Here is a 12,269-nt window from a genome sequence, read left to right on the forward strand (position 1 = left end):
CTGAATTTAACAAATGTTTTGGATGATTTGAATATTATTTAAAAAGAGTAAACATTTTTGTATTGAATGTAATAAGTACTCAAGTGCTCTTTGTTATACTTATATTTAACCTAAACTAAACACTTAAATTGGCCAAATATCTATCTTATATGTCATACAAATAAGTTAATAATATTATGTATATTACAAATTTAAAATATCCAAGGGAGCATATTATTCTCTTAACCTTTTAGTAAAATTGTTTATTGTATAAAAATGTCATTAATAATAAGTTGAGTTCCCATAAGTAGTGTACTTGCCAACAAAATGAGCCAATAATTTACATATAAAGTATTTCAACAACTAATACAATTATTTTTTAAGAATATTCTTTAATAAATTGATTAATCTTTTAATTTGCAGCACATTTACCAGACAATTTTGGAAGGATAGTAAATAATTACAAAAAGTTATCCAACATTAAAATACAGCAAGTTACACAAGAGACACATATTTGACAAGTACATTATAATTGGGGACACCAAAACTGGTGTGTAATCTTTGATGTACACTGACCATCATCCGGTCAGCAGACAAGGTTCTAATTTTCAGCGTCCTTTGCGCGTATCATGAAATATTTTTAAATTGCGAGCCAATTGGTTTTAGTTTGGAAAACACATTAGACAATTTTACCATAAGGATCGCAACGATCACACGCCACTTTTCGTGTTCCCAACTATAAATGTGGTGACCCAGCTTTTAATATGTTTTTGGACCCAATATTTAGGACACAATTCTACTAATGAATACAATTAAAATTAATATTTGATCATGTTAAAATTTACAAGGACAATTTTAATTTGGTTTTAGAACTAAAAATAATATAAAGTAAATATATAGAAATAAACTATAAAATTAAAACTTATAATATAACTTTTGAGCTTGATATATTTTCTTTACATTTTTTTACTATTTTATTACAAATATCCCATGATGCTGAATCTTAAGACAAAATAGATAGTACTATTTTTAGTATTTAATTTGTTTATTTTTAGATTTTTACATCATAGATTTTATACCTTACTTTTAAATAATTGTAATATATTATGCTTAAAAAATTATAAAAATTAACAATTAGCTCAAATTTTATTGATGTTGTATAATATTAAAAACTATAATAAATATTACTATCATAATAGTTAACATTAATGTGTCTAATAGTAAATAGCATATTGTATAATGTACAAATCCACATAAAATTTATATGTATAAATATATATAGAGAGAGAGATTCACAAAATTATATTGTTCATTTTTAATTAAGCTACCTATCAGTATTGGCCAATGACAATCAAAAACATCTATTTTTTTTTAGAAATTGCACTTCTTCGACTAACACGGCCACAAAACAAACCAACTATGAATATAAGTCCCATAAAAGTAAACAAAACGACTATTAGGTATTTCTTAGAAGGTGATTTGGCGACTTGTCCATATAATTGTTGTAAGCTCTCAGGGTAAATCTACAAAATAAAATAAAATTATTAAAATTACATTTAAATTTATGACTGGGAAATATGAAGTTCAAAACTTTTCTGATAATGAAAATAAAAAATTGTTTGCTTCATTGTTCCTCACTAAATAAAAAAAGGGAATTATATTATAATCAGGGCTCAAGATTTATGTGTTTGCATATTTTTTTTTCTCTAAAAATATATATTATTTTAAAAATAATTAATATTTTTAAATATTTGTAATTATTCATACAAAAACTCTAATTTTTAATGAAATTAATAAATTTTAAAACGATTATTTGACTGATTAATTTTAAGCTAATATTAAATTGTAATTGTTATTTTACATTGATAGTATATAGATGTTAATATTTAAATAATACAATTATAATTACGAGCCTATTAATAACTTATCTTAAGAGGACATTGTACCCATATATGTTGTCTTCGACTCCCTAATACATACCATACCAAAATATACATTCAATAGTTCAAATTTTGTGTGTTAAGCTTAAATATTAGAACGAAATAACCTAAAATCAAATATAAGACGAGAACATTATCCAAGTTCTCTTGTTGTTTTTTATGGTATTTTAATTTTTAAAAGAATTATGAGTATATAAATTGTTAATACTTAAAACTGTTAATAATTCACTAAAAATTAAAATATCTAAAAAATTGACGAGAGAAGAACATAGATAATTTTAACCCTTGAACCTTGATAATAGGTCATTTCACTCTAATATTTTAGCTAAACACACAAAATTGAAACAGTTGAATATATATGGTATGGGTAAGTAAGACGGACAAAACACATGCAGGTACATCTTCTTAAGATAAGAATACGTCACTTTACATTCATAATATGGGCTTATTTAATTACTTTGTATTTTTATCTCATTTGTCATTTGTTGATACTGTAATAGTGTAATAGGTACCTAAATCAGTAATGATAAAGTGTGTAAATTGTATCATATTGTGTATTTATCATTTTCAATGTGTATTGTGTTTCAAATATAGTTTGTTCGAGTTGTGAAATCACATAATTTTGAAAATCAGTTTTGTAAAATATCAGTTTGTGTAAGGGCAAGCCATAAAATAATATTAAAAAAAATTATTTATTTTTAGTTAGTTGTACTTGTATATGAATGTAATTATTACAGCACTCTTTTAAATTGATAATAAACACATACTTATACGCATGTTTTTGATTTCAAGCCCATGAATACTTATGCTCTGATTATAATATAAGTAAAATTTAGTCAAATACTATAGAAAAATTATGTTTTTTAACCAATTTTTCTAACCAATGCTTTAGCGTTTTTAAACATTTCCATTCTCTGCAACAGCATGTCATGACACTTGGCACTGAGTGTTTTGGTTTTGGATTGAACAACAGATTGTAAACATTGTAAATCTATAAAAATAAATAAAATAAAATTATTATTGATAAAATGATGAAATATAAGACGTTTGTACATAATTTTTGTGATTCTTTAAAGAAAAATGCATGAAGTACTACATTAGAAAACTATATTTTAACTACTTGTATTTTAATAATTTTACTTTTCTAAAACCACATTCTAAATTAAAATTATTTATAGAAAATGTTCTTAACTAATATTGGTTATTATTTAATAATTTACTTTAAAACTAATAAATATTTAAATTTAAGAAAAAAAAAACTAGTATGTACACTCAAAGAAATTTAACTGTATTAATCTAAACCACTGAATTTTAATTAAAAATTATACTTAAATAATGTGCAATTTGTTCTATAATATATAAAAAGTTTCAAAACATTAAAAGAAACATAAATAAAAGAATGTCATTTGAAGTTATATATCTTAAAAAACAGATATATTTCTAATCTTTACTATTACATTCTAAGCAATAGTAAAAAAAAAAATATATATATAATTAGTATTCTTTATATTTAAAATATCACTTGATGTAAATTAAAAATTAAATTAATACGTATCAATACCACAAGAAACTTACGTCTTCCGGCTCCCTGAGGGATTTCATCGCAGTACTTAGTAATATCCAAAAAACATGCTCGTTGTAACAATGGATCTACATTTATATCAGCTTTGGATTCTTCAATTAATCCTGCTACTTCTAAACGACAAGCCCGGCTATCTATTAACCCGTGACTCAATGCTTGTTTTAAACATTCTTCCACTTGTCCAGAATCCTCTAGATCACCATTGCCTTCATTGTGCTCTTCTTTTCGGCAAAGCTCTTTAATCTATTTAAACAAATTGAAAAAAATAATTTTTTTTTCGTTTACAAAATAGGTAAAAATTCTGAAAATACCTCAGTTGTACAAAGACTTCGTAACAAAGGATTTAATTTGTAATTTAATGCAGATTCACGTAAAGTAACAGATACTTGTTTTTCGCATTCTGGCTTAAGTTTCCTTTGTCGAAACTTTTCCTAAAATTTTTATCTATTATACTTAAATTCAAAATCAATAAGTATAAATTAATAAGGACAAACTTTTAAACATTGTAACACTTTGCCATTATACTCAGATTCTGGACGTAATTTAGCTAATATTTGACTACAATATAAATTTATGTCTGCTTGACAACTATGATGCAGTGCTGGATCCAGTCTATAATCATCACTTTGTTCAATCATACGTTGAATTACAATGGATTGACACTGTTTCTCAAACGTAAGATCATGTTTGAATTTCTAAAACCAATGTTAATTATTTATGATAATTTCAATTAATTATCAAATGTAAACAAAAAAAATAAATAATTAACATGATACTAAATATTTTATTAAAAATACTTAATGCATTTATCCACAAATAATACCTTAAGACAACTCAAAGCTCGAGAGGTATTTTCTTCTTTACAATAAAGTTGCAACATTTTGTGACATTTTGTTAACAATACATAATCTGATGAACTGTCGGTCAAATCTTGTCTTTGAATCAAAAATATTACTCTGTGACATTGATCTGACAATAAGCTTTTGTTCATTTCAAGACACACTAAAACCTAAATTAAAGGATAAAGAGTATTAAATCAACAACTAAAATGATGTATAAAAATTTTAAAGATCATTTTACCTGTGCTGAACCAGATTCCATATTAGAACAATGTTTTGCAATATCATTTTGACATGCTTTTTTTAAAACTGGATCTAAATCTAAAAATTCACGTTGTTGCAATAACTGAGCACGTAATTGTTGTCGGCATGGTTTTGTTACTTTATGTTTAGAGTCGGTTATAGTATCATTACGTACTACTTCACTTAAACATGCTACAACCTAAAAAAATTATGTCAGTTAAGCATAATTATAGACATTCTTAGTGAATATATTTAATTATGCAAAATAATATTGTTCTACATACCTCTGGTTTGGTGCGAGACTTGGGACAATACCTAATAACAGTGGACCGACAAGCTTCTTTAAATGATAAAGTAAAACGGTAATCATTCATAGATATCAATTGAAAATGTTCCACTGCAGCACGACATTTTAATTCTGTTTTCATTTCTGGATTGTTTTTATTTTTGATCAAACAATCCATAACATCATTTTTACCAATTTCATCTTTAGATAAAAGTTCAGCCTATAATTAAAAAAAATTAATAATAATTATTATTATTATTGTTATCATTATTTATTGTTTTAATTTACCGAACAAAATTGTTGAATGAATGGTTTACAATGTAATCTAATAACAGGGTTTAACTGAATATCTTCAGCTTGTGCTTCTGTCCACTGACTAATCGATTCTTTACATTCTTTGGTCATCTTCTTACTGAAATCATATGTTTTATTTAAAAGAAATTTATTTTAAGCGCAATACTTTTTAAAAACAGTATTTATTTACTTATTGAAGTGATCTTGTAAACAGAGCATTTCCTCTCCGACACCAGTTTTCTTGTGACAAAAGTTTGGAAGATCTTTAATACATGCTTCAGCAATTTCTGGGTTTAAATCTACACTAATAGCTCGTTGAATCATAACTTTTCGTACTTGCTCTTTACATTTTGGTTTTAACTGTTTAAAAATTAAATTATTTAAGTATCAAAATATTTTAGTTTTGTTAATGGTTAAAAATTACTTTATATTTTGCTCCAGTTGAAGATGATGTAAAAGGTCGGTAGTACTGAGTAAGACATGGCAAAATTACATTTTCTTTTGATTCTTTTATCCAATCTCCAGAAGCTTTGCATAACCTAGACGCATCTGAATAACATGCTTGATATAATGCAGGGTCTAATGTGAAATCACGATTAATAAAATATTGAACTGGCAGTAATGCATTCTTGCATTTATCTTGGACTAATCCCACAAATAACTTTTCCAATAAACAAGATATCACCCTAATTTAAAAAAAAAAAATTAAATTAGTAATGTTAATTTGATACTCATTTAGAAATTTAAATTACCTATTGTAACCAGGAGGTCTATCAGAGCAATATTTATCGACTTCAGACTGACACATTTCTTGGAGTACAGGGTCTACTCTCCAGTCTTCACCAATATTTGTAATGCGCATAAGTTTTTGTAACTAATTATGATTAAAAACATAACATAAAATAATGATGATGATTCAACATATAATAATAAAAAAAAAAAACAAATACCGATTTTTGACAGGACTTATCAATTCGATTTTTTTGACGTGATGGCTTAGAATGGTCCATTAAACAATGAATAGTTCGTCTACTAACTTCATTATTTCTACAATATTTTTCGATATCATTAGAACATGTTGAAACAACCTCTGGTGATAAATGATGGTTTTGAAGTAACAATTTTCGATGTTCCATTAATTCAAATTGACAATCAGAAGATACTTTACTGCCTAAAAAAAAAATTGTTACAGTTAAATAATAATAAACAATTATTTTATTTTTTACAAATACAATAAAAAAAATAAAAATGTATCATTTTACAATTTACTTGAATTATCTCCATTCACTATAAGCTGTATCTTAGATAGGAGTTTTAATAGTACATATTATGTTAATCACAGTAATAAAACATTACAAATATAATTTAATTAATAATAAAATATTTATCAGTTTTTACAGAAAATATGTTAATAATAACGTTCTAAATTTTTATTTTTTTTCAAAAAGGATGCATTATTTAGCTTAAATAACATAATACAATTTTTAGGTTTTTAATACTATTGATATTGATTTCAAATTTAACTTAAAAGCTTAAAAATTCACAATCCAAAATCCAAGTACTAATCTTTAAAAATATGGGTATGAAACACACTATTTCTAGAAGCATTATCAAAGTTGAAAAATGATTGTACAAGAGTTTTAATTACCATCAGGTTTGTATTTAATACGTTCTTAAGATATTCTAGGGTATAAGAATTTTGAACATATACTAAATAAAAAGCAAATTTTTTGGTATCAACTTGTATCAAAATTAACAATAAGTACAAGCAATTTTAAATGCATAAATATGCCATTTGAAATATATGATTATATGCTTTGTAAAATTTCAAATCATTGCCATCAGACAAAAAGTAGTTGAGTGATAATTTTTGAATTTTAAATTTGTAGAATTCCATTAATTTTTTTCGCTTAATTATCATTTGCATGATAGTCAACGTTATACAAAAAATGTCCGGTGAAAAAAAAATTTTAAATCACCACATTTTGCATGATAACGACGATGTATTAAAATTTGTTATCCTCAAGCAAAATTTTATTATATCATTTAATACAACTTCTTGGTAAAATTGATATGTAAATACATGAATTCGTAAGTTATGAAAGTTATACATTTTCATTATTAAAACTGTTAAAAACCTGATAAGAAGACAAAAATATTGGTTATTTATTTCCTCATTAAAAATATAAACCATCGTTTTTATGTCTATGGTTATTGTTTTTATTTTCAAACAATGAATACTAATCTTTAAAGTATGAATTAATATTATTTAAATGTTAATAGTTAACTAAATAATTTTATATTTTTATATTTTTAACTTTACCATTATGTATAGCATTTTCTAAACACAACAATAGTTGTGCCAAACGTACATCTTTATCATCAGATACTAATCTTCGACAACGGTATGTACGAATGTCTTCTCTACACGCTCTAGTTAATCCTTTACTGACTCTAATATTACCAGAAATCAATTTTTCTCTCCTCCAGAGTTGGGTTTGGCACTATAAATAACATAAAAAAAACAAATCTTAATAAGTATATTCTAATATTTATAACCCAAATAATAAAATTACCGGAAGTGACATTTGTCCACTACCAATATGTCCAGCAAGACAGTTGTAAACAAGACCACTACCCGTTGGAATGTCAGCACATAGTTTCTCTTTGTCTTTTAAGCAGGCCATATGAAGGGAGTAATCAAATTTTATATTATCTGCTTGCCATTCCGATAGTTTATAAACCAAAGGTAAACATTGCTTTGAAGAAAGCTTGTCTATATTAGATTGAAGGCATTCCAATACACGTCCTCGATACAGTGTCTATAGATAAAATGAATACATTTATAGTACTATGCAAATAATTTAAATAATTTATATTTACATCTGTGACGGAAATATTATAACAATGAAATTTTTTTATATCATCTTGACATGAGTTTGAAAAATTTGTGATAAGTCTAAAATCAGAAAATGCTATATTTTCAATTCGCATTATTAAATGAATGCAGTCATTATTTCTGATGCCCTGTTTTTTATCAACTATACAACCAAACCAATTTTTGTCTCGTTCGCAGTTAAGTTTTTCAATTTCATATCTACATTTTGGCCATAATACAGCTCGAAGATTTTCTTTGGCCATAAACTTTTTTAAATGAGTCCAGATGGCTTTTGGACAGTTACCCGAAAAATCTGAATCCTAAAACAGTTAAATCAGTAATTAATAATGTTTAAAAAAATTTTTTCAAAAAAAGAGAATAGAATATAATCATTAATAGAATAATATGTTTCACACAATTTTAAATTATTTAGTGACTTTTATGAAATAAAAATTAAAACAATAGGTACAAATTTAACTAAAGGCTAATAAGTAATAACTAGAGACCGGATTTATATGCATTTTAAATTGTAAAATATGCATGCAAACATGCACTATAAAAAATCAAAATATGCAAGATAAAATGCAAAATATGCAAAATAATTTTTGATTAAACAGCTATTTATTCATTGTAAAGGTTTAAAATCAAAATATAAATTATGAAAATATAAATAAACTACAATATTATTATATTATATAATGATGATAAAAATGAAAAAAATTTTAATTTATTCGATATTAGAAAAACAATAAGTAACAATAATATATTCCATATTGATCTCGGTTAAATTATGACGGCGATTTGTGAGAATATGTTTATATGCAGAAAAACTTCGTTCCACATCAACGCTTGTTATGGGCGCATATTTAAAACTCGACAACCTCCCTACCTACCAACTAATACGGAAACAAAATATTTTCAATTTTTGTATTGTGGAAAAATTTATATATAATAATTGTTCATACAATTATAAAATTAAATTAAATTTATACTTAGTGTATACGTATTATGTAAAAACATGCGTTTTTATATAAAATATGCACTTGAACCCAAAATATGCAAAAATATGCAAAATAAAAGTTTGTAATATTATTTATTTAAGTATGATTGATGAAAACCCATTTATTGCATGCAATTGCTTATAAAAATATGAACATGCATAATATGCAAAATCCGGTCTTTAGTAATAACCTATGTTGTTGAAGCCTGTACTACTACTAATAATAATAATATATATACAGAGTGTTTCACAATAAACTGACAATTGCAATAACTTTTGTTCTATTGAACACTTTAAACTTTTTTTTTAAACTGTGAATTGTCGTTTGGGCTACATTTAAAATATATTTTTTATTTTTTTTTTAACATTTTGTATGCTAAATTAAAAAATAAAAATTTTCTATTTGATATTTAAAAATATCAAGATGGAAATTTTGTAAATCCGATTTTTAGAAAAATTTTGGTGTCAAAAACTTTTACTAAATTTGAGTCAATAATTTTTAAAGTTTGCTTAAATTCAAATTTGTTTTTTGTTTATCAGTGCTACAGCGATTATTTTTGGGAATACGTTTAAAAAATAATATCAACAAAATAGCTATTTTGATTTTTTTAAATATCAAATAGAAAATTTTTTAATTTTTTAATTTTACATATAAAATTTAAAAAAAAAAAAAATCAAAAAGTTAAATTAAATGAAGCATAGATGACAATTGATAATTTAAAAAAAAAAGTTTGAAATGTTCAATAGAACAAAAGTTATTGCAATTGTCACAATTCACCGTAAAACACAGTGTATATATACAAGTATACAATTAAATTTTTGATGGATAATTTAACTAAATTTAAGACTAAATGGAAGAGTATTGATCAGTAGGTAACATTTGAATGAGTTATAGCCTATAGGTACTATAACTCATTATACTTCATAATTATCTAGGTGATTGAAATTTAATACATATTTTATACAAAACTTACACCATTAACTCATTTAAAAAAATATATAAGTCATAAGGTCTTAATTGTTTCCCCTAGAAAAATTAATTTGCTACTTTTAATTACTAATATGTACAGTATACATGTATTTGTTTTAATAACTGATAATTGAGGGACAACCCAAAATTATACAAAAAAAATGTCTAACAATTTTGTTATCTATGAAATTAGATTAAAAATTATAGGCAGGTACATAAACAATTAATACTAGTACATAAAATAATACAATAAGATTAGTTAGGTATCAACAATTTGTTTTTCTATGTTCTAAACAAATTAAACTTTTGGTTATTTAATAAGCACCATCAATAATCTTGTTGTAGTTTTAAAAATTATTTTTATCTCTATGGTTTAATATTGAAAAAATTATACCTAAGACTACCTGAAAGTCAAATGTACTTTATAAATGCATTTAAATTACATGGTTACATTTGAAGCTATTATTGATGTTCTTCATTCACTTAATTATTGGATTAATTGTTTTAACAAAATTATAGTAAAATATACCATGTATAAAAAGCTTAAGTATTTAAAATAGTACTCAATCATTGACACTCATACACATACAAATTATGATTGCTTAAGCGAGAAGTGTAAATAGCATATTATTTAAACTAAATAAGTTTTTCATTTGTCAATTGAACACATTGTACAATATAACAGAGAAATTGATTTAAAATTGATTCTTAAATTTAATCACAGGACAAACCATTACCTCGTAGAGCTGTATGCATTCTAAGATGTCAAGTTTCGACACTGCCGCAGTGCCTGCGTTGGCACATCTCAATTTCAAGTAATCAACGCACGACGGTTCGGCCAGCAAGGAATCGACAGCGGATGCATGGACAGTGCTCAGCAGCAGCAGCAGGACCGAAGCGACGACCACGGGTCGAGCCATGGTTACTTACGGATTGCAAAGGGGGCGGTTCACTGGTGACGACTCGCTGACAGTCGTGGGTGACGTCTTGCGGGCGACATGACGGCGCTACCACTTCCGGATTGCTAGAATGCAGAAACAACGTACAACTACGGAAATAGCTGTCAATCGGCGGCAACGACAATGGCAAAGCGAATCGTTCGAAACGTCAGCTATAGTGGGTACTGATATAAATTATAAGTACGAACGGTTCTTATCAGTAATAATGTGGATTGTCGCCGGCACGCAATTCGTCTTATTATTTCGTATCATTCGTTATCATTACCATCGTCGTCATTGTATTATAAACATTGTCGTTGTTGTTGTTATATCGATAGCCGTCACGATAATAACAACAACCACCGTGGTCACGAATCCAGATCGTATTCAAGCACGGTACCATCACTGCTGAATGCTGATGGCGATGGCAACGAGTCAATGACTAAGATCCAAAATGATAAATAATTGTTACTGCTAGTTGTCAAAATATTATATTGCTAGAAGGTACCTACAATATCATAACTGCTTAGTAGAAACACTTTTATATCTAAATTCGAAGAAAGAGAAACCTAACATTGCGGCTTAATCATACATTTTTCTAAATTATGTAATTGTAATACGCATATTATGTAAATAAAATCATACTGAAATTTATTATACATTTCAGATTAGAGATTGGAAATAGTTTGGAAATGTATGAAAATCAAAGTTTTAAATGTCTCTGTTCTAAAAACAAAATAATCGTTGTGTAAAATAGGTAGGTAGGTACTAATGACGTTTAGAGCTCGGTACAGTTTTATAAATTGTATATTTATTTTTGTTTATTATCGACTTATAGCAGCCCAATAAAAGTCAATTTTATTTTTCTATACAAAGAAAAGTAAGTACCTAGTTTAAAAAAAAAAACTAAAATTTCAATGTAAAATTCCATACTTTGTCGTTATTTGAAGAAGTACATATTTTTGTCTTTCATTATCTGCCTATTTAATATATGATTATTTTTTTACGTCGGTATTTGTTTTATCATCACTGTCGAGTACCTAATAGTATTTAATAACAGCGTCAATAAGGTGTGTAGATAAGTATTTAGTCTAAATCACGATGTGCCATACCATAAATTTAATTTATCTTATTAATAATGTGCCATATGTGTAAAAATATCAGCCAAATCACGCAATATTAGGTACAATCAATAGTTGATATACAAACACGAGTTGTGAATTTTGTTTTAGACTTTGTAACTTTGGTTATATATACCTAGTGTATAATTATTAGTTGTACACATGTTGGATTTGTTTGACAAAAAAAATTTTATTTATA

The 12,269-nt window shown here is 25.8% G+C and overlaps 1 protein-coding gene across 1 annotated transcript; it reads right to left on the minus strand.

Annotated features, from left to right (window-relative positions):
- Positions 1–1,121: 1,121 nt before the first annotated feature.
- Positions 1,122–11,151, minus strand: LOC112596489 (Golgi apparatus protein 1). The gene is made up of 17 exons (XM_025342196.1): positions 10,749–11,151; positions 8,047–8,361; positions 7,740–7,985; positions 7,487–7,667; positions 6,114–6,334; positions 5,916–6,037; positions 5,588–5,849; positions 5,354–5,523; positions 5,158–5,281; positions 4,868–5,089; positions 4,582–4,782; positions 4,325–4,510; positions 3,996–4,196; positions 3,813–3,932; positions 3,495–3,744; positions 2,801–2,910; positions 1,122–1,502 (listed from the first exon to the last, which is right to left on the minus strand). The coding sequence occupies exons 1-17, from the start codon at positions 10,929–10,931 to the stop codon at positions 1,341–1,343; spliced, it is 3,276 nt and encodes a 1,091-aa protein (XP_025197981.1). The 5' UTR covers positions 10,932–11,151; the 3' UTR covers positions 1,122–1,340.
- Positions 11,152–12,269: the final 1,118 nt, after the last annotated feature.

Source organism: Melanaphis sacchari, unplaced genomic scaffold (assembly GCF_002803265.2).
Source record: "Melanaphis sacchari strain LSU unplaced genomic scaffold, SCAv2.0 Contig323_pilon_pilon, whole genome shotgun sequence".
Lineage (NCBI taxonomy): Eukaryota > Metazoa > Arthropoda > Insecta > Hemiptera > Aphididae > Melanaphis > Melanaphis sacchari.

What these genes read in the sequence shown, in the direction of transcription:
- LOC112596489 (XM_025342196.1), bottom strand. Translation starts at nt 10,931, where the DNA reads ATGGCTCGACCCGTGGTCGTCGCTTCGGTCCTGCTGCTGCTGCTGAGC. An exon ending in ATAAGTCCTGTCAAAAATCG is followed by an intron (nt 6,038 to 6,113) that starts GTATTTGTTTTT and finishes AATCATAATTAG; the next exon opens with TTACAAAAACTTATGCGCAT. An exon ending in TTACAAGATCACTTCAATAA is followed by an intron (nt 5,282 to 5,353) that starts GTAAATAAATAC and finishes ATATGATTTCAG; the next exon opens with TAAGAAGATGACCAAAGAAT.